Source organism: Plectrocnemia conspersa, unplaced genomic scaffold (assembly GCF_051122295.1).
Source record: "Plectrocnemia conspersa isolate PC_06_02 unplaced genomic scaffold, ASM5112229v1 ptg000006l, whole genome shotgun sequence".
In the NCBI taxonomy this organism is placed as follows: Eukaryota; Metazoa; Arthropoda; class Insecta; order Trichoptera; family Polycentropodidae; genus Plectrocnemia; species Plectrocnemia conspersa.
Genome location: NW_028277170.1, coordinates 170,029 through 194,551, shown reverse-complemented (window position 1 = coordinate 194,551; position 24,523 = coordinate 170,029). Strand labels below are relative to the sequence as shown.

The 24,523-nt window shown below is 28.4% G+C and overlaps 1 protein-coding gene and 1 long non-coding RNA gene across 2 annotated transcripts; both read left to right on the top strand.

Moving 5' to 3' along the window:
* The first annotated feature begins 1,756 nt into the window (after nucleotides 1–1,756).
* LOC148233972 (serine/threonine-protein kinase OSR1-like) lies at nucleotides 1,757–12,854 on the top strand. The gene is made up of 7 exons (XM_088188217.1): nucleotides 1,757–1,855; nucleotides 6,473–6,594; nucleotides 6,661–6,751; nucleotides 6,826–6,949; nucleotides 7,023–7,176; nucleotides 8,830–8,953; nucleotides 10,758–12,854. Exons 1-7 carry the CDS (start codon nucleotides 1,795–1,797, stop codon nucleotides 10,931–10,933), a joined length of 852 nt encoding a protein of 283 aa, XP_088044343.1. The 5' UTR covers nucleotides 1,757–1,794; the 3' UTR covers nucleotides 10,934–12,854.
* A 5,390-nt stretch (nucleotides 12,855–18,244) lies between these two features.
* LOC148233971 (uncharacterized) lies at nucleotides 18,245–20,699 on the top strand. The gene is made up of 3 exons (XR_015810198.1): nucleotides 18,245–18,607; nucleotides 18,692–18,804; nucleotides 19,252–20,699. It is a non-coding gene; the product is annotated as an uncharacterized LOC148233971 (long non-coding RNA).
* Nucleotides 20,700–24,523: the final 3,824 nt, after the last annotated feature.

The following is a 24,523-nucleotide window of genomic DNA, read 5'->3' as shown; positions in this document are numbered from 1 at the left end:
CCCCCCCCCTTTTCTCCCTTCCTAGAAAAAGCTGAAATGTCCTTGTTTTTTCATTACAAATAAACAATTGTGCTAGAGACATCTATGGCTTAACCTAATAATGTCTAAAATTATAATTTTTCGATATTATTTTTAAATAAATTCAACAGATCTCGCTAAAGCCGCCTATTGATTTATTTATACGCGAACCATATTTTTATGTGTATTTGTGATAATACCTTGTTTAAAAAAACTGTCAGTGTATAATTTATGGATGAATTTTATAAGCGGCTTGAGGGTTGTCAAATGCAATATATTATTTTTTTATTTACATAAAAAATCCTTTTGACTCACTATTCATGCTACATGTGTTTCATGAATATACAAATTGAGACAATCCTGAGCAAACAATTTAAATTACAATAAATCAATCAGTGTACATATTATTTACTAAAAATATTCATTATGTGTTTTTCACAAAAAACATTTAACGACGATGATCGGGTTGAATTCTAGATTCACTTGACGCCGAAGTGGAAACCAGCTGCTTCCTCGATATCCATCAAGTGTCTTAGTCGTACTTGCTTCGCTTATAACGAAATTGGGTGAACTCTCATTGCTTTGTTGGAAGTGTCTGAAATACGTGCTTATAGACGCTTTTCGAAATATAATAGGTACTACTGCCCGTGTCGATCGTGTCAATGCAACGGTTTATGAATGAAAATAGTCACATTTCTTTTATGAAAGCTTTTGCAGAACTTAAATAATTTAAACAGCTGAAGATTTAACATATCATTTTCTTTTATTTATAAATACACCGACTAGCTTTATTTATGGTCCATTGAAAACTTTTGAAAAGTCACTTATGTCAACGGGAAGAATACAATTGTTCAGCAAGTTGCAAATGCTGATAATAATTTCATTTATGTTTTTTGCCATGTTAAGTTCTCGCTCGACTGATAATCTCGAAATATCTATCTGGTAATGTTTGTTTATTTCGTTCACCATATACTGAAATAACAAGCGCACTCATTATTGGTTGTTGGCAAATAATCTAGTACAAAACAATACTAATTAGGAATCGTGTATAGTGTATTTCAACTGGTATCGTTCACTATGAGTTCTCAAATGAGGTCAAACAATTACGACGGATTATTATATGTATCTGGGACGCATTGAAATAGCAAATCCTATTTCACCCTTTATAAAACACTGATATTTTTAACCTACTTTAATTAGCATTAGATATTCACATGATAAATATATATTTTCCAAATGAAGAGATTAAAGCGGAAGTTTTTAGATGTCTAGCTTTTCAATACATAACGTTGTTTAAAAACAATATTTATAAGCTTCTTGTATTTTGTTGGGAAAAAGTCTTTGACTTTTTAATTATTATAATTAATTTAACAAAATCTACAATCATTTGCCCCTTTTAGATAATATACATGACTGATAGTATGCTTTACTTTCTGTCTTTTTTTCTTCTTTATAATTTATTGTAATATAATATCACTATTGTAAACATGTAAATGGTTAGTAACCAGTGACATGTATTTTTTTAATATGTATGTTTGTAACTTTATATATTATATTGAAATAAATGTTTTATGAAAATATATATAATAACACAAAAATTGTGCGTTTATTTTTGAAATTATGTTCTATAATTTTCATTAATTTTAAACTTTTATAAACATTATTATTTAAATCTTTTTATTAGTATTTTATTTAAATCATGGGCGCTTTTCGTAATATTATGGCCACAAATGTCAGACACAACGGCTGTCAGTGTCCGTTCGACCACCCGTCATCATGGTCTCGTCCAAACCTTGGCCCGACAAAATCGACGCCTACTCCCTCAAAGAGATAATAGGTATCATTGACAATTGCGCTGAGGCACTATCGCCATTTCAGCGCTCGTCACTGTTTTTGTTCATTATTTATATTTATAGTAGCTAGGGCGAAATCTTGCGCAGTGTACTAAAACGCGACCTATTGCGCACGAAATGCAAGAATTGCACCATATTCTAATTATTAACTGCACATATGTTAATATATTATCATCCAATAACAACAATTGCTCCCGCTAAGATATGTGACCAGGTTGTTAATTGATAAATATGTGTTGTAAAATTGCTTCCTGTATCTGCGAGAGTAGATTGACGAAACTGGGTCGATGCCCTCACCCCCAGATTGATTACACTCACCTTATTGATTTTCAACTTTCGTTACTTAATCAACGATTATCCTCTTGTTTCACAGTCAGTCAAGAAATAAAGTATTCTGCTGCATATCATAAAATATACTACAAGAATAAAACTATAAAACAGTGCCAAGAGACCATATTTATTCACCGCACAGTAAATCTCTTATTTGGTTTCTATGGAAATAATCACTTAAATATATTGAAAATATCATTTCATCGGATTTAAGTAAAGTTTTTGCATTCAGAGTTTCCACTAAAGAAAAAAAATTAAAAAAAGCAAATTTTTATCAATAGCTAAAATTGTATCAAAATCACAGTTTGTTTTTGTTCTCTAAAAACATAAAACACAATCATTGCATTTGTATCATTTAATTTAATAAAGTAAAGAAATTTCCTATATAATTGTTCTTCTGAAGGACGACTTCTTTTTTAAATCTGAATCATCCTGAAAATCACTAATCGTTTTATTTACAAATAATTTACGAAACTTTATGCTTCGCTTGGGTTTTGTTCATCATATCTTCCCTATTATTAATTTCTCATTATCCTAAGCGTTGACTGCACTTGCTTCTAATCCCAAGAAAAAACAATCTTCCGATTCGTTTATCAATCCACTCTAAAATATCCGTCTCTTGATTTTTACAAATACTCCTTTTTAATGAAGTACCAACTTTTCTTTCTATTGTGTGATTGATTCCGCACAGTTTGCGGTTACTTGAAGCCTAAAAAATTATCACCCGATTAATAATAATATTTATTAAGCACATATTAATTTTTCCTCATCACTATTGTTTAAATCCGCTTTTCGATTTTGATTTAATCCAATAAGTCTAATTTCGACATCACTTTCTTTATGCAAATTAAAATACAAAACAATTCACAGAAATATTGCATAAAATATATCAACAAATTTATTATATTGAGAAATGATACTATTTTTTTCACAATGAAATAAAAATAATAGCTGACCTAAATTAAAACAATAACGCCAATTACAAAATAGTTGAACTTATCATTCCACTAAATATAAACACCAAATCAAAAATTAAATACTACAAATAATTTACATTTTTTATGAGATATCGATCTTTAAATTTTTACAACTTTGTAATAAATGCAATGCAAAATACATACAATTCCTATCTATCAGAATTTAAATTAACTTTGAGTCACAATAAAAATTAAATCTCAGTCAGAATTATTAACAGCCTGGTCATAATTATATTATTCAGGGTCAGAATAAATATCAAATGGTTAGAATAAAAATAGCATATGGTCAGAATTAAAATATAAGACTATCATATGAAGTAAAAAAAAACATTTTCAAATATAAATGGGCAATAAATTATTTATTTTAGAAATATCATATAAAATATCTAGCACGCACTAAAACTGTTGGACAGGTTAGATGCGAGCGTGCGTAGGTCAGAACATTGAGCACCCCATGAATAACTCAACGAATCTATTTAATTGTATGTATGACGCGAAGGTATTCAGAGCGACGAACGAAGCGGTAATAACGACTGAGCGACGGCGGAAAGCAGGCCTTCCTTGATGTGTTTACATCTGACAATATTGCGATCCCAAGCAAAGAAGTTGGTCATAAAACTCTTTGATAATGACCATGTATTATTATGATGACTTTCTGTCAATATAAAACTGACTTGAGATTAAAATACAGATCATATGGCTATTCTTTATAAATACTGACTGATGAACTGTAATAAATACTGACTGAAAAAAATATTCTGACCATCTGTCAAAATAATTCTTAGCATTTAATATAAATTTTGACCAGTCCAATTAAAATTCCAATCTTTTAATATTTCGACCAATTAATGTAAATTCCGACCATCTAATGTTTATGTTATACATTTAACTTACTTTTGCGGCAAAAAAGGAGGTATAGTTTTGCTCCGGTTCTTTTAATTCTTTTGAATTAGTTTATCTATTTGAGATTTTCCCGAAATTTAAGAATCTAAGATGAGATCTAGGTACTTTGTCGTAATTTGCCAGTCTATAAATTTGTTATACATTTTAATTTTTACGAATTTATAGACAGCGAAAACTTTTTTACTTCTAGAGGAAAACATTTCTGTGACACTTTCAGTGTGATTTACAGTGAATAGCCTTTTTTCGAAACATTTTTAATTATTGTTATTCTGTTTTGCAGTCTTATCTGCTGCCCAGTGGAATTTTTATAAAAACAATAAAGTTGTAATGTCATTTCTATGAGGTTTAGTTGAGAAATCATTCGTAAATATTGTGAATAGCAAGTGTCCAAAAATTGAACTTGGGGGACTCCAGCAGATTTTTCTCTTAATTATCGCAAATAAGTCGCAGTATTCAATGTGTTACAAATTAAAATAATATAAAATTAAAAATTAATGTTATTTTTGTTATTAGTCTTCACAGGACATTTTAATCTGATCGCTTTTAAACTTTTTCAAAAAATATACATTGTTAATTTCTTGGTTAAGCTAGTCAGATTGTTTCACTATTTTGTTTCAAAATTAAGGTTTTTTAATAATTAAAAAATCCTACAGATTAAATTCGAAATTATACTCAAAATTAAATTCGAAAACTCTTTATTATTTGTGTTGTGTATTGTCGTAAATTAAATATTTTGCACCCATAAAAAAGTGTAGTAATTCAAATGCTTTATGACTAACGCTTTTAACATGCTAAATAAACCGAGATCTCCAGAAACATATAACAACATTTTCTCACGATTTTCAATCGCCTATATTCTTATAGAACTCCCCAAATTCAAAATTATATTCTCTGTTTATTGGTCACGCATACGATATTTGCGTTAATACAGTCAGTTCGAGAGCTATCCATTTCATCATTATTCATAATTGAGAAAGAGATGGCGAGTTTGGGTTTACGCTCCTACTATTAGCTCTAAAGCACACGTTCTATGCATCTATCAATACTCCAGTTGATTGATAAATTAAAAAATATAGTAATGATATAAACAGGAATCAAAATATAAACAGGAGTAATGATTATAACAAAAAAATCAATTATACTTACAATTGTAGAATATGCATTTTCAAGAAATAATAAAAACATATTGTTTAAATGAAAAAAACTTAATAATAATAATTATAAATAAGTTTATTTATTTGTCTTTAACATACATAAAAAACAAACAATAACAATACATAATTGGCCATTATGACATGGCAGGTTACCATAATTAGTCATAGTGGTTTAATAACACAATAAACGAAAAAAAGTTTGAGAGAACAATTAATAAGATTACCACATCTAAAAACTTATAGAACTTAATGTATTTTATTTAAAAAATAATGGGAAAAATATATTTACACCTTACAGAACTTAAGGTATTTTATTTGAAAAAAATACACATTACATTTTACATAAAATTTACATTAATAAGATGAAAAAAGGCACTGTTAATTTTTAATATTTTCTTTAAAATCAGGATGCAAGGTGCTAGTTAAAATGCGAAGAATTGAAAGTAAATTTTCATCACAGATCTAAGAGCGATATCTTGATTTGTTATAATTCATTACAAAAAAAATATCTCGCACCAGCAAGTCAAACCAAACATTCTTGATTTCATAATTCTTTAAATTCTTTAAATGACGGGGAAAAAAATTGCATTGTTTTAAATTCATTTTTAATAAGATTATCGTATTGTAATTGAATTTTCGGTAAAACTTTTTCCATGTTGAATGAATATAGTGGACTAACCAATAATAAATCTTTTTCAATTTCTTCAAAATCAGCGATGAAAATCCTCATGAAGGTCTATAATGCTAAGTATATCGAACGTATGTGCTTTAGAGCTAATAGTAGAGGCGTAAACCCAAACTTGCGATCTCTTTCTCAATTATAAATAATGATGAAATAGATAGCTCTCGAACTGACTGTGTTGATGCAAATAGGGTATTTAAATAGGATTTCTTCATCTGCTCATTTTAACTTTATCACAGATCTTTTCATAAAAATCATTTCTTATAATATTATATTAAAGAAGGATGCAAAATCCATTTGTTATTTGATTATCAATGTAAATATTGCGAATTTTATATATATTTTTAAGTGTATTTGCATATTTTGCGCTTTATATACTTTTGTGTATTCAACGTAATTTTGAGTCATTTTCTAAGTCAAGATAATATGCTATAGACTTTTGGTGTTGAATTTAAAAATACCCATATACCCTGGTATTGAAAGCCACAATGTAAACGTAACCACAATAAATAAAAAATTGATTACAAAACAGTTTATTTTTATTATTATTTCTAGGCCGAGGTGGTCAGGGCGAAGTTTACAAGTCTGTGTGCATTCCTAACAATGTGATTTGTGCTATAAAAAAGACATCTCTGAAGGATAAAATATCCAAAGTTCGAGTGGAGAATGAAATGAAAGTATGTATATTGAACATTGTACCTTTATGAGTACGAATTGCAGAAGATAACAATTTTTTATCATAGATATTGAACAAAATCAAGCACGAGCTCGTCATACAAATGTTTACCTTTTTCTATGACGATTCCTCATTCTTGATAATGGAACTGATGTATGGTATGTACAATATACGTGCATAAAATCTCATTTTTCCACAAGACGATCAATAGTAATTATTCGTTTAATTTCAGGTTCGTTCGTTCAAGTGATCCGTGAACGAAAGTTGCGTAAGTTTAGCGACGTAACGCTAGCTACGATCCTCTGGCCGGTTGTGAACGCAATAGCATACTTACACTCCATGAACATTGTTCATCAGTAAGATTTGTAACATCTATTCTTATCTATTATGCAATCGATAATATATTAATTTAATACATTTTCTTTACAGAGACTTGAAGCCGGGTAATATACTTCTCGGTTTCGATGGAAGCATAAAAATTTGTGACTTTGGAGTCGCAGCTTTCGTCGATCCTAATACTCAATACGTGGTCCAAGGTAGTCGAATTGGCACCGTACCTTATATAGCACCAGAAATTTGCAAGGTATATAATGCTTATATGTACAAAAATATGTTTGGTGTTTTTATTTTTTTAGATCGAAGGTAAGTATGTTTGCTTATTTTGTACTTTTAAAATTATTCCTCAATTTATATCATTAAAAGGCCCTAAAGTTAATGTCTTTCATGCTTATAAAAATATATTAAATATATTTTTGTTAATAGTATTGATAAATAATTTAGTTCTAAGAATTTTGCACTGCTATTTAATCGGCATGCAAGAACTGTTTATTATGGATTTCGGTCGTTTAGTATGCTCCAGACTTTTTCTACATATACAGTAGACCTCCCAATAAGTGTGTAGTTAGGGGACAATCCTCCGTGGATGTCTTGTCACCTTATTTTAATATACTTGACGACGTCAGACTTCTGATACAACTCGTACGAGTCTTGTATAAACGTGTTTTAGTTCTTCTGAATATACGAGTGGTTTTGAAGTGTATGAAGATGAAAGAAACACCTTTTGGCTGACATAAGTTCTATTTTCTTTGTAGCTCTTGGAATGCCTCCATAGCTGCCAATAATGTTAATATCATCTGTATTTGCCAGTTTGATGTAAATAACTTCAATTGTTCCAATGATAATAATAAATAAATAAATTTACACAAATAACAAAGACATGCCGCTCAGTTTTAGATATATCTATCTGCGAACGAAGAAAGCTTACATCGCTTGCAGAAATACAAAATTGTACTGTTTTACAACATTTAAAAAATCCACAAGGTATATCTATGCGTATATAAACTGATGTTAGGTATATTTTTAAAAACTTAAATACGTCCCATAAAAGGTCAAATGAAACGTTGTAGTTAATGTCATATTATTTATATACTTCTTAATTAAAAATAGACAAAACTTTTAATGAGTAGCTTTATGGTACATATTTGTTTGTGATTTTATATATTCGAGCTAATAATGCTTAAATAGCATATTTTTATATAAAAATAAACAAAGTGATGCACGAAAAAGGGCACTACGTTTAATAATATGTGGGATGTTGATTTATTATAAATTAAAGAAACAAATATGGAAAAATATTATTTATTAATTTTTCGTAAATCCCCAAGTTCTATTAGTGTAAAACAATTAAAAATAATAAATAGGTTGTATACAGTTTGCGGAAACTTGGGGCCTAGGACTTCTACCGAAGGACGATCGCAAACAATTGCCTTCGGGAAAAATCTACGGCACATCTGCATTTAAATTTAGTCATCAAAAAACCCCGACTTATCGCGATAAATGAGCTCTCCCCGGCTTGATTCAATTAAAAATGATATTTTTTTGATAAGATATGCTTCTTGAAACTCTTGTCTACAACACTGCAAAAACGCCATTCAAAACATGCACAGGAAATACCCAAAAATCGACGTTATATTTCATTAATTGAAATGGTGCGTCTGACGCACCCTACGAGTAATATAGAACCAAGCACTGGTGTGTCTCACGCACCTTACGAGCAGAAAGGGTTAAAATAAATAAAAACTTATATAAACATAAAAAATAACAGTCTCTATACAAAAATGAGTGCCAGAGTCTACATGTACTACCTCGACGCTGTTGTCACTAAACGACTTTGCTTTTCATTTCACTTTCGAATCTTTATTGCATATATTAATATTGTGTTTAAATCTGTTTTCAGTGGAAGCATTACAACTCTAAAGCCGACGTTTGGTCAATTGGAATCATTACTCTGGAATTAGGACTTCTGACGATGTCTAAATACAACTTTCATGAGAAAAACATTCCCAACATGATCAGAGACGGTATTAATTTAAAGATTTTTATGTTTTATTTATAATATAAAAACATTGGTAAGTTTATATTTACCTATATATTTTTTTTAAATGAATCACTAATTTTCTACTAAAAATAATATCGTTTATAACAAAATATATTGTTATTCTGAAAAAATGATACCGATATATTTTGTTATAATCGATATTATTTTTAGTAGAAATTTGTCTTAATCCAAAGACAGAGGGTTAGTGAATCATTTAAAAAATAAAATTATATAACATTATAAAAAATAGTATTGATTATAACAAAATATATCGTTATTCTCAAAAAATAATAACGAAGCTTTTGACCTATCACTGAATGAAGTTCTTTAATATTTAGCAAATACTCACTGGTAATATCAAGTTAGCACATTCCACGCAAATACACACTGGTAATTTACGTTACTAAGGGTAGTTATTTATATCAATAACCTGATTTTATTTACCTATTTTGACATTTTTAAAGTCTTTGGACTAATGATTTGTTATAACCGACAGACTTTAAAATTTGTTCGATAACTTAATTGCCTAAAAGAAAAATATTTAGCTATTCTTAATGCTTTAACTGCCATATTTCTACATTGTTGCTATATTTTCCATTACAAACTAGATTCTACTCGTTTTGTTTATTTGATTCATCTCAGCTCTAAAGCATTTTTAACATCATTAAATCACAGTTTTGAGTTGAAAATAAATATTGTTCCATATTATATTAACATACGTGTTATCTACATTCCTGTCACATTTTTGTACTTTTATTCTTAATTTGTTAAAATCTATTAATCTCTAATTACGTTATGTTTTTCTGTATAAATAAAACAATAATTTGATAAGTAATTTTTAACGATATTTTCAATTTACGTTGTACTCTTTTACCATTGATTAAACTAAATCTATTCATGTGCTCGAGGTATTACTTGTCCTTGATTTTCGTTAATACATTGTCTTAAGCCAAATACATATATTTGCCCATTTTTCTATTTTTGAAGTATAAAAATCCTTACATTTGTTCCAATTATCATAAAATTGCAGTCCAATTAAAATGGTATCGGTAATTTTATCAGAACTCCATTCTGAAATATTATTTATGAATTCCAAGAATAAATTTGGATCACTATGCTAAACATAATAATATTAATATTTTTCCACGAAAATCTTTACCATGGTGGACCAGTATATCTTATCTTTTTTTATTTTTAAATAGTGTATTATAATTTATATATTTTATAATATACAGTATAACACCTCCTGTATGTATGTCATAACCGTCAATAATTAGTATTAGAATGGTTATAAATGTGACGCTTACTCCCACAAATCTAACCATGTAGTGCGCCTATTGTGGAAATTCGAAGACTCATTTATGTCTCACTTACATTGACTTCTCCTGACTTTTCACACGCATCACTTTGTTTTCATTAACACGATTTTGTCGCGTTTTCAAAATGCAAAGTGTAGTCTGGAAGTTTGACGCAGCAGCCGATGTAGATAAAAAAAAATCAAGCTATTTTGAACAAAGTTTTAATCTATTTGTCTGCCGTGACTGGATTAAACGTCAAACATGCAAAGTTGTTATATAGCAATATTTAAATTTATGGAAAAATAGCAAAATTTGTAACAACATACAAAAGCACACGTGAATCGCCTACTAGTGGGCGGTATGGATCAAGTTAAATCTTACATATACATATATCTTCGTTGATGTAGTGAATATATTCAATAGCTTTGTCTTGTATAATCATATTATTTTACCCTGTCACTAATCAATTATTTTTATACATATTCACAGCTATGATCTCAGGGGACCAACGTTACAAACCCTCCTACAGGGAATTCGTCGAGAGCTGCCTGAAGACCGATCCCGACGACAGAGCGAAGAGCACCGATTTACTCAAAGCGAGTCTCATGAACTTGGCACAGGACCAATCTCACTTAATGGTTGAGCTACTTGGCTACAAAGCCTGAAATAGAGCTATTGACTCTACGATTAGATGGCTAAAGAATATCTATATTTTTACCATCTTCATATTTTTGAAAAGCGACTCCGTTATCTTTCAAGTTGCTTAGATAAGTCCTCAGCTTTAATTAGTCAATTGATTGTTACTGTAGTATTTAATTGAAGAAAGTATATTTGTTAACCCTTTGGTTGCCGAAATCCGATGTACAGGTTTTTGCTACATTGGCGAGAATGGCCGGATCCTACATCGTCATTGAAGAAAGAATCGTATACATTTTAAATAGGCTGGATAGTATTTGCTCCAGGAGCAAATAACATTTTTCTGAGTATATAATTATGTGATATATCGATAGTTAGATTGTAACCCTAAAAGGGTCGGCAACAAAGGGTTGAACACTCATGTACTAGGGAAAGTCCAAATGATATCTTATTGTGTAGTTTATTTCAAAATCTTCAAATTTGGCAATTCATTAAGTGTACCCGGTAATAGTGTAGTTTTTGAGTGTTTTTTTTGTCCATCGAGCAGTCTTGTCGCTTTAAAATGAATTAAAGCTTAATTACAAGAATCTTTTATGTAATACAATAAAGATATAGTATAAATTGTCAAATCTGAAAGATTCAGTAAATTTTTTTTATATACATTTAACAACAATTACAGTACATTTTTTAAATTCATTTCTTAACCCTTTCACCGTGGCTAATATTTTTGCGCCACATTTCTAAATTTGTTAATATGTGGCGAGGGGCACCTATTCGTGCCATATTTTTTTAAATATTATGGTTCAATAAATTCAAGAGATTTAGTCTTAAATTATATTAAAAAACCATATTATTAGGCTCAAAGATTTATGGCACCTTTAGGTGCCCAATGGTTTTTTGATGACTTCTATAGAAGCCATCCGCGGAGAAAGGGTTAATAGCTGTTCTATTTATTCTTGCTACTGTATTTTATTTTTTAGTAACGTCTAAATTGATGTTGTATTCTTCATTGAACATATGATCAGCTAGTGCCGAATTTTCAGAAAAAATGGAAGACAAGCACGAAAGCTCGTATCATAGTGATAATATTTTTATACGCTGTTTTCTTTGCGGGGGGTGGTCAGCCATAATGACAGTGACCATAATTAATCATATTATTTGAGTTCTTCTCACACATGCAACGTTAACCACACTTTATTATGTTAGGACTCCCAGTTTGTTGAAAGGGTGCAACTTGAAAATACCATTTATGCACTATTGTTAATGTTTTAAAAGTCATTAAAATTTTATTTTTATTGTATTATTATTTTGAAAAAAACGAGAGATTAAAAATATTTTTGATTAAAAAAACTAAATTTATAATCGAAATAAAATTAAATGAATCATTTGTTTTTAGGAAACATTTAATTTTCTTTGCACGCTTTCCACGCACAATCTTTTTACATTTTTGCAATAAAGTAATCCTTGGAGCAAAATAGTAGTCCGAGCTTCAATGTGTAGTGGAGTCGAGTGTGATTAGTCCGGTTTTGCACTGGGTTATATACACTGTCGTGTGCTGAAAGGAATTGTAAAAATGTGAGCGTGCTTCTCGATGGTTGTTAGGTTCATGGACATAGTTTGTGGGACCTCAGATGCGCATGTGCCATATCTCTTGATTATGTATGAATCGTTACTTATTCAGCCATATGGTCAACTTCACCAGGCTTCCTATGTACATTGTTATGTATCAGTCGTCCCCTCTCAATAACGAAAGAATCTTAGATTTATATTCCCTCTAGAATTCTCATAAATCAAAATGCACTTAATGCATCGAATTTGGGTTTGAAACAAAAAATCATTTACATAAATTGTTCCACCATGATTATATTGTTTCAAAAGTGATAAGTTCATAACCTGTCAATTTGGCAGGTATCAGTAGAGATTGATACATAATGACCAAATATTCAAAAATAAGAAGTTTCCGAAAATAAAAATAGAGTAAATATGTTTTCATTGTTCAATTACAAAAGTCTGTGTTGTACAATTTGCAAAGTAAATCCTAAAATCCAAATTTGCAATGAAACCTGTCATTTTGATGGGTGTTGTAATCTGAGTGGTAAAAAACTAGTTGCAGATATTTCAAAAGAGAGATAAAAAATCGGTACTAGTATATCCTAAGTTCAACGAAAACCATAATATCAAAGATAAGAATTTAAATTTATACTTTTTTTTATATCGGCAATTCAAAAGCACATTACTTATGAATACATTTTTCTATTTAGATAATTGACCTTTATAATACAATATTTTTACCCCAAATGCAACATTTGCTCCTTTCTTTGTGTAAGAGTAAGTCAAATGAAAACCTAAAATTTGTATCTTCCTTCACAATAATGATGCTTTTAACTGCTGTTCAAAAGAGTTACAGACTTTTCTAGTCCATGTGTTCACTTGTTCAAGTAACAGACGTGTGTCACCACACTACACCTTTTTTGTCAATGAATTTCAATGAGTATTTTATTCTACTTTATTCAAATTATATTTTAAGGTTTTCATTTGACACATCCTCGTACACGTGGTTGTATGATATTTGCTATAATTTCAGTATTGTAGAAATTACGAACAACTATCTTACGTAATATTATTTTGAAGAAATGATAAATTTGAAAGGGTCTTATAAATTATCTTGAACGACTTTAGAATCACCTCTTTTAAGTCCAATTTAATTTACCTTAATTTGTTTCTTTATTATATATCAAAGGTCAATAATCTTGCAATTGAGTTGACCTTTATTTATAATTGCGCAGATATTAAGCGGTCATTGAAAGTGATACCATTTTGCCCTACTCTGCAATTATAAAAATAAACTTTTTATCTTGTTTGTCCGTTCGAACAAACGACTTTCAAATGTCATTTAGATGATGACATTTTGCATTTATTAAAAATTATTGACATCAGTCACAAACAACTTTCGTTTGTTTAAAAACTGGGAAGATAATAAAATATAATGTCTGTGCCATTTTAATTATGCCGAAGTTCATTCAACGCAATCAATATTTAAAAAGAGCTATCATTATTGCCATGCTTATTGAAAAAAAACAATGAAAGTCGAGGACCTTTATATATTTATATATAAATATATATGTATATATAAATATATATGTATATATAATTATATATGCATATTAAAATATATATGTACATATATAAATATATTTGTACTAAGTTGTTAGTTCTAGACGATTGTGATAATTTTGCCGTACGGCATTTTGAACATACGTAAGGTTTTAGAAACTGTCCAAATATGATGAGACTGAATTTTACTTTTTAATTCCCATACGAAAGTGATCGTTCATCTTCATTTTTTTATAGATCTCAACTATTTACCATATATTGTGTCCAATTTAATTATGTTATTTAGTCATTCAATATAACTTTATAAAAAATATGTTAAACTATTATATTTATTATCTTCAGAGTTTAGTTTATTGTTGTAAAGAAAGGCGGTACATATTTTGTATAGAATTGTATGTTGTGCCATTATAATGTTATTTTGCCATTATAAACTGTGATTGTATTGTATTCTAGTTATTAGGTGAACCAATGAGTCTTAGAATTTATATGTTCGATCGTTTCATTTCACTATTTTTCCAGATCAGATAAATAGACTAAAACTCATTTGTACACTTGTATTTATATATTTATTTCATAAGTTGTACTATATGTTTCATATTTATTATTCGCTGTAATATTATTATTTTTTAATAAACATTACGACTGTGTCGTATTTTTTAATTCATGTTTCAACATTGTATACTTGATAGTTCGAGTATTAATGAAATATTAGGAGCTTAGAAAATAAGTCAATCAAAGAATTAAAGACCTAATTTGCTGTATATTTAATAGATCAATGTATTAGTAGTTTATTCGGATACAGTTGAAAATGCAAACCGTGGATTGTAATAAAGCAGGTAAGCATGTCTACTTTTCATAGCTTTTTGTTTTTTGCTAATGTTTTATTTTTCAGTATTTTTTTCTAATTTTAAGATCATTACTCAGGTTTATCTCTTTATGATCCATGTAAAATTTAAGCGGAATATTACAGTTTTTCAAGAAAATGAGTAGATATATAATCTAAAAAATAACCATAAGTTATTTTTTTTTAATTGTTTGCTTTCTGTTTTAGGAACGGCAAATGTTAAAAGTCATGATTGGAAAACAGTTATTTACCATCATGCAGCAACATTTTAATAACATTAAAAAATTCTGGAAAAATATATATTACAAAATCATAAAGGAAATTAAGCAAAAATCTTTCGCATTTCATGTTTGAAATAAAATAAAGATGGACTGAACTGTTTAGAAAAGAGGAACATTATGTAAAGAAGAAGTTGGTTTGAAGGTGCATTTAACATTCCGAAGGTAGCGAATCAATCGGGATGGCCATCAGCCGTTTGAGAAATAAAGTAAGAGAAGGAAAATTAAAAAAATTACGTAGCACGACCGACTTGGAAGTCAAAATTAGGAGAAAGCAGGAAAAGAGATGCTTCTCTAGTGCTAAAAAAATCACCAGTACACCAAAACGAGCAACAAAGCACAATAAAGCATCATAATTAACTTCCTCATAAGACTCCCAATTATGGTTGAAGCGGAACTTTCTAGGAGCCAAAACTGGAGTGCTACCCCGATAAGGAAGCATAACAGTTAACTGAAGCTTATGTCAAGTAAAACTGCAGAGTGACAGATGACACATTTATAAAAAGTTTTGCAAATTTTGAATTAATAAAAAAGGTGCATTAGTTATAATGTGCAAGTGGGGTTGTGATGGACCACAAAAAGCTCCATATAATTCCGATTTCAATGCTAACCTATTCCAGATTTTTTTGTGCCTCTCCAACTACGAATAATAAGGTTTTATGGCAGAATCCAACTCATTCCTTATCGTATTATTGTCGCTCCTTAAAAATTAGATTTATCAAAGAGACTACTAGTTAAGAAATAAGCTATGTTAGAAACGCCACAAATGCATTACAAGAAACGGAAGTCATGACGGTGAATAAAACTTATTTAGTAAAGCACACAATGATGCTCACCATGATTGATGGAAAAGTGTGCATTGCTGCCACCATCACTACTTAAATAATGAGATGTTACATCTGTGATATAATCTCCAAGTGCTTTAACAATTTAAAAATCGAGAAGAAAGTTAATCCTGAGGTGTTATTCATACTTCTCAAATTTCTATCGCTTGGCGCTGGAATCACAATGTACCGACTGAAAAGATCTACAATTAAATTCAACATGACAAGTTCCGTTAGGCGGCAACATGGCTACTATGTTTTTTTATTTTCTAAGCCAAATTGTATATGTAAGGAAATACATATTTTAATAGATTAAATTACTTCCAGTTGAGAATTGACAGGAATATAAATAAATTTTGTTTAAAAAATCATATACCTCATACCTCATTTATTTATAAATATGTCCGTAATCGCAACAAATATACTATATTTAAAAAGTAAAGTTGAAGAGCTGTAGCGCATTACTTCAACGACAAATCGTCTCTAAGAGCGAGTAATGTAAATGATGACAATCGACCGATATGTTCGGCTGCTGCTCCCAAGAATTGCACAAAGAGAAGGATGTTAAGGAGTACGTTATTGTGTTTGACATATTTATAAATAAATTAGGTTTGAGTATGATTTTTAAGCAAAGTTGTATATGTAAGAAAATACATATTTTAATAGATTAAATTACTCCCAGTTGATGAGAAATTGAAAGGAATATGAATAAATTTTGCTTAAACATAAACGACGTTTATGTTTATTTTTTGTATAAAGTTTAATGAAAAAATTCGATAACTAAAATTAATTGCTGCATGTGATTTAACTTTAAGATTGTGTAAAAAATATATCTATAAATGTAACTTTTTGGAATTGTACTTTCATCAACGGAGACTTTTTAACGAGTAGAAAAGTGCATCTTGCTGATTTGGAACAACGGGGTAGATAGAGTTGGCCTTACTGATTTTGTGGAATTGTCTGAATATTCTGTGAAATTGGAAAATCTTTTTTTATCGTTTTATTCCAATGTGATGTTAATCACTGTGTAAATAGGAATATATAATATAATGTGAAGTTTTCAATTATATTTAATTCAATTTTTAAAATCTTTATGGAAGGGTATATAAATATATAAATCATTATAAATTAAAAATGTTACAATAAATAAATGTTTTAAATGTTCAATGAAATAAATAGTCGTTTTATTTTATTTACACATTACACATATTAATAATAAAATGATATTCATACTATGAAGCTCAAGAGATTTCAATATACATTAAGAAAGACTGTCAAAATTGAATTTGGTATAAATAGTATTGTATTCTAAAGTCTAGGATTGGCAGTGGCGTTGAGATTTAAACGTTCGCTACATAATATGAAAAGTAAGCCATGTATATAAATAAATATGAGATATGTATACATTAAATATTATAATGCTAAAACAGCTGTTCGGTACATTTACACATGCACAAAAAATGTATTACATTAACTAGTTGTTGCATCTCTGAATCTCTGACAATTAACCGCTGGAATTAAATAAAAAATATATATAAAATATCCAGGTATTGCCTGATAATAATAAATATTAAGAATATTTTTTTAATATTTTTTCGTAGCAACTGTTTAGAAAAACTATGAACTTTGCTGAAATATTTTTGTGGCAGAATAATGTTAAAATTGTTATATAGTGCTATCATTATCGTGTCTCGTGAAGTTCATTCTGCATAATATATTTGGTTCTGTTATCAAATAGCTGATTAATAATGTTGTTTTAGCAGCGATTGTTAAATTAATTAATACTTAAAAAATCATTTTTTGTTATTATTATTATTACTATTTTAACGTGTAGCGTGTAATAAATATTACAATTATTATTTAACTACAAAATAACATATCAACTCTTATTAATAATGTATAGATAATTTTTATGTTAAAAATTGATTTTTTGCTGATAATCTAACACAGTCATGCATCAACCAAAAAAACATAATCTACCCGATTATCAGTCCCAATAGAAAATAATCATATTGCACAGTGATTCTTGTCTGTTAATCGTTCATTTTTAGAAAGATATTTATTGCACACACAAGAAAAATCTCACAGGCCGGCCATAACCTAAAAAATGTATATTTGTTCTATTAACGTGTGTAAGCCTATATATATATATATATATATATATATATATATATATATATATATATATATATATATATATATATATATATATATATATATATATATATATATATATATATTTATTCCTTCTTTATGGCCAAAACTTTGCAACATTCTGGTAACACTGACGTGGGTAATGGAAGAGGGCTGTGCTTCATACATATATCAATCATACATATGTTAACCATTTTAATAAAAATACTACTGCAGCGGCTCAATTTGTATGTAAATGTGTGTTCGCTAAAAATGGCATTTGGATTTAGATATTTCAAACTTCTACCCACTAACAATAAAAAGGTAGCCTATAACTGACTGACCAATAAAATATAAATAAATACACTTTTTATCACCAGCTCTCGTTATCGCGCTGCATTTGAGTATTTAAGTCGCAAATTGATACTCGTTCAATCACTTTATTCGTCCGCCTCGAAGGAGGCGGACGAAATTATTTATATCATTGCATCTTTATCAATTTTTATACTGGTGAGTCTTTATTGTTTTTATATATAATTTAATTATTGCATTATTAAATCATATTATAAACATTTTTTCAATTTTGTACATTAGACGCAGCACTATTAAAATCTTACCGCTGCTTTACCGCTTGTGGAACATCCCTAGCCGTCAATGGTCAACTTTAAGACCTATTAAATGGCGTCTAATTTAAACTCTCATAACAGGTAAGATTTATTATATTATTATTGTAACGTTAAAAAGCTGCTATAAATTTATATTTATTATGGAAAACTATTGCAAATTTTGCGAATTTAATTATTGTAACATATTTTTGCTGATTGCGCTTCAAATATTACAATTTTTATTTTATGTTAGCATTCATAATCATGCACTATTTTTATCCACATATTGTTTTATTTTGAAGTTGTAGTTTTAAAGGTAAATATACAAATTATAAAAAAATATAATATATGTGCACTTAATCTTAATGTCTATTAAATGCCTACACTTTTGTTAAAAATTTATAATCATTTCTCTATTTAAATAAACAAGAAATAATTGTTTATTTATATCATAGTAATTATTATTAAAATTTAATAGTTTTCTATATTTTAAAGCAGTTTTTTAAACAGTAGAAAGTAAATTGTTAAAAATGAATTATTTTCATTCAGATTTTTCTTCAATGACAAATCGACGAAACTTCACCTTCATCTTCAAGAATTAAATGCTTTGATTAAAACGCAGGAAAACACATATTAAACTATATATTTAACGTATGCTTTATTGATATTCTAATAATAGAATGATCGCTGTATTATTATATTTTTATTTAAATTGGCAAAAATATCATTATGCAGCAATCATTCTATTAATAGAACATCTACACTAAAAGCATACCTTGCGTCAATATATGTATGTTAAATTCAATGTGACTTGAATAAGAAGATCTCTAACACATAATTATGATCCATAGAATAGATATGTATATGGTCCTCCCAAAGCTTTCGCTGTATTTTAATATCATGAGCAATAGTTCAGCTTACAAAAACCAGCTTTGATAATAATTACCGTTTAAATCTGTAGATCTCAACCGTAACCAGTATTTTAAATAAGGTATTTCTAAGAAAAAGTATAAGTATCTCATCAATACTTATTCTCTAAGACAGATTTAAGCGGTGATTAATATCTACAGACGGAACGTGTAATGTCAGGACAACGCGCGAAATATTTAATATTTCTATACAATAAGACCGCTAAAAATTATGATTTAATACGTGTTTAATTGCACATAGAGACACAACACCACAAGGATAATACAGAAAGAAAAAGTTGTAATCGCACCTAAGACTTTAGTGTGATTTCAACTAATTTAATTTGTACTATTCTTAACTCTAAATTGTGCGATAATACACTTTTTCAATCGTATTTTTTTATTCAAAAGCTTCGCATAGCACGTTTCGATTGCATTTTATTGAATAAATAGAGCTTCTTGTTATACCTTCAATATATTCTGGAATTCACTTCAAATAATAATCGTCTTATGAAAATAGTATAATATTCAAAATAATACAATGCAGTTGCAGTGTGACATTAAATTTTTCTGTTAATGTTCAACATATTTGCGAATCATAGCTCTTTTTTTTCGAAATTGAGGTTCAGTTCATAAATTACAATAATAGCACTGTATTATTTACAACAAAGATTGTTCGATCTATATTTAAATTCTGTATTTATGTATCATCTGTTATCATTTACCCCCCTGGTTTTAAGATATAATATTTTATTTTCATGTAAGCTGAGTGAGCTCTAAATTATGATTTTGGATTTCTAGTAAAAAAATTCGCTACAAAATAATGCTCAATAATTTTTGACGAACTTATCATTTTTGTTGTTGAAGTGATGGTGATGCGTTGTTATAGCAAGAAAAATACAGTATTATAGCATTTAAATCACTACAATAACAGAAATGATAATTTCCTAATAAAACGACTGGGCAATGTTTATGTAGTTTTTCCACCTAAAAATTAATCTGATCAATATAACCTTAGCTCAATATGTTTTAAATATGTTCATGGATTGCAATTACCACGATTGTTAATAAAGTAAAGGAAGGAGAAAATTTATTTTAATTTTACATATAAACGAGTTATCGTTGGCATATATATGAATATTAACAGCTTCAATGTAAAATTGTTATTAAATTGACTTCACCTTTTACCGGTCAATATATGTATTTTGCTACATCTATATATGTTTAAGTTGTGTTTTTCTTTTAAATATATTCAACAGAAAAAAATGTCTTTTATTTATGTATAATAGAAAGAAACAGTTATTTTTTTAAATGTTAAATGTGATCGAAAAGAAAGAGAGCGACTAATTAAATTTGCCAAGACGAAGAATTAGTCATCTCCAATACAGCAAAAAACTTTCTCAATCCAGACGTAGCTTCTTTTTGCCAATACAAAAATGAGGCTTAAAAGTATATAAAAATCATTAACTAAAACAAAATTAAATGTACATGTGAATTAAATCAAAATTACAATGATCAATTATAGAGGAATAAAAAGAGGAGTTCATAAGGAAGGAGTTCTTTGAGACTAAGAAGCCAGTCAAAAATCAACAATGGATGACGAAGGAAATATAATTATATTAATCGTAGAAAGTTAAAAAACATTAATCAGATAGAGTACAATAATATTCATCGTCTTAAAATCTATTAATCATGAAGGTTAAAATAGATCAAATAAATCAAAAATGCAAAGAAATAAGAAAAACACGAACTAACCCACCAACTATCACATTCTCCAATCAAATCCAATCCAAGCACATTTAACAATCATCAATAATGCCAAAAAACATTAGCATTAAGGATCAAGGCGGGACCTCAGATTCGTGTCTGATGCATAGGAGTCGCTTATTGCTTTTGACGTGAACTTTTGACTTTCTGAGAAATGATAATTATCGTTTTTATACCCTCATATTAATCAAAATTCGGCTTAGATATGCTTCATTCGATTCTCACATCGTAATATTGCTTTAAAAAGTATTAATATGAACGCTAGATAAACGAGCTTTTCTACCGCTTTTATTATTTTGGACGTGAATTCTAATCAGAGACCCCCTTGAATTTGTTCAGAAAAATGCATGTCCTATAAGTAATCAAACGTAATAAAGTAGTAATCAAACAATTAAAGGAATTTATTACTTCCCAAAACATAATATGTGAACAACAATCGGGATTCAGAGAAAAGCATTCCACTGAAACTGCATTACAAGTAGTGATAAATGATTGGCTTTTGGCTAAGGATACAAACAAAATCATTGGAGCAGTTTTCTTGGATTTCAAGAGAGCCTTCGAAATAATAGACAGAAAAATAATGTTAAAGAAATTGGAGAGTATAGGTATAAGTGATATAGTTTTAAGATGGTTTAATAATTACTTATATAAAAGAAAACAAAAAGTTAAAATAAATAATGTATATTCTGAAGAGAAATTAGTGTCTTATGGAGTACCGCAAGGGTCTAAATTGGGACCATTGTTATTTGTTTTGTATATTAATGATATAGTTAATAACGTGAAAAAATGTAAAATTCATCTATTTGCGGATGACACATTAATGTATTGCATAGGTGATAACATTAAAGAAATTGTAAATAATTTAAATAATGAATTAAGTATATTAGAAATATGGTTAAAGAATAATGTACTTAAATTAAATGAGAATAAAACTAAATGTATGTTTATTAATTATAAAAATGTGTTAGATAATAGTACCAAAATAGTAATAAATAACTCTAGTATAGAAATAGTGGATAATATAAAATATTTAGGAGTAATTGTTGATACTAAATTAAATTTTAAAGAACATTGTAATTACATATTAAAAAAAATTAGTAGAAAAATAGGTTTATTATCTAGATTAAGAAATATATTAAGTATAAATACAAAAAAAATAATTTACAATAGTATAATATTGCCCCATTTTAATTATTGTTCAACACTATTAAATATGTTAAATAAATTAGACAAACAAATGTTGCAATGAGAGTAATCTTAAATAAAAATAGATTAACTAATTGTAAAAGTATGACTGATAGATTAGAATGGTTGAATGTTCAAGAAATATTGAGTATGAATGTTTTAGTATTTATATATAAGTTAGAAAATAATATGTTACCAGAATATTTTAATAAGTATTTAATAAGAAATAAAGATGTACATAAATATAATACTAGAAATAGAGAAAATTTAAAGATAAATAAGTATAAGAAAACGAGTACGGCTAGGGGAATTATGTACGGAGGTTTTGATTTATATAATAGTCTTCCAAGAGAAATCTGAAACAGCAAAAATATGACGGGTTTCATAAATGGAATAAAAAAACACCTTCGTACATATAGAAATAAATTATAATATTAAGACTTTATTATTGTATATTTTTATTTTTTCTTTCTGTTATGTATTTTTTATATATTTTTATATATGCTTACTAAATTTGTTAGATGTAAAGATTAGCTATTAAGCTAAATCAATTAATAAAATAAATAAAAGAACGATTACCAATTGCCCAATTTTGCCTCTCTTTCCTCTGGAAAAAGATGAAATGACGTCCCTTCTAAGACCCATGATTCGAGGTCTAAAATATGAGCTTCTTCAAACCTTGATTATGTGAAAAATTAAGGGAAGAAATAAGATCACAGCCGTGTTTCGTACAGCCAAGGACCGGAATGAATACTTGGAACTAATCAACAAGGTGGTCCTCAACTAGGGCATTCGAACCGGGTAAAACCAGGACCGAGTACCCGGTTACCCGGCAAGTTTTAATGGAACCGAAAACCGGTTCATTTCATTTAAATAATTTTTTCCATTATTTCAAATTAAATGGAAGAGCCGAATCGGCGTTCTTAAGCGACAATGGATATCACTTAAAGAAATATTTTTAATATTTATTATTTATTTTATTTTAGATTGTGTAGCGTTTTATTGATTGTTTGTTAGTATTCGTAAATTAAATAATTTCACTGTTGCTATATATTTTATTGCTTAAGCTGCTGGCTCCCGAAAAGGATTCTTTAACCCTTTAATCGCCATAGGTCGGTAAACCGGCCTAAAGAAGTGATGCATATGCATGTTTTTCTTTTCGTAAAAAAAAAATTTATAGGATACTTTTGACTCATCTGATGACATAATTTTCTAATACACAAAAAGAGCGTGTACTGCTGCAAATTATGCTATGTGTCTCAAATGTCCTTTTGCATTAAATTTGCATCTAAAACATTTTATGATATGTTCCATTATAAGATTCTAGCAATAAATTAATTTTATTGTTTTAACTTTAATTTTTACTTTTCTAAATGTTTTTTTTTGCGCTGCAAAATGTTTGTGGAATATCAGTGTGTGCTTAGCTGGCCACAACGTCTTTGAACGACAAAAAAAGGGACAGCACTTAGCGACCTATAGATTTCGAGATAAGCGAATTCATAGATAACGATTATTTTGAAAGGATGCAGTTGTAAATAAAAATAAATTTTAATGCGTTGTTGGGTGAAAATATAACACATTAAATTTGTTAGTGTTTTTAAATTATAACTTTTTACAAAAAGAACATCACTAAAACTTTGTTTCTCTACCTACATATAATACATATAATAAATACAATCATCTAATTTTTTTTTTGTTATTTTAATAAAATTTATTTCCTCAGTATTTTTCATGTGCAATTTGTATAATTATTGCCAAATATGTGTTAAAATAAATATTTCGGTTTTGTACTGTTACACATGTATGTAGTATGTAAGTATATGTATATATGTACCTACCGATGGAATGTAAAAATAATTCGATTGATATTAATTATTAAAATAAAATTAAATATATCACGTCATATTTAATCAAAGATTCAAATATAAAAAAAATTGCACTCTTAACGGCTTACAAAAATT

Excerpts from the sequence above, each read along its gene's own strand:
- LOC148233972 (XM_088188217.1), top strand. The coding sequence starts at position 1,795 with ATGGTCTCGTCCAAACCTTGGCCCGACAAAATCGACGCCTACTCCCTC. Across the intron at positions 6,595-6,660 it reads GAGTGGAGAATGAAATGAAA|ATATTGAACAAAATCAAGCA; the intron begins GTATGTATATTG and ends TTTTTATCATAG. Across the intron at positions 8,954-10,757 it reads TCCCAACATGATCAGAGACG|CTATGATCTCAGGGGACCAA; the intron begins GTATTAATTTAA and ends ACATATTCACAG.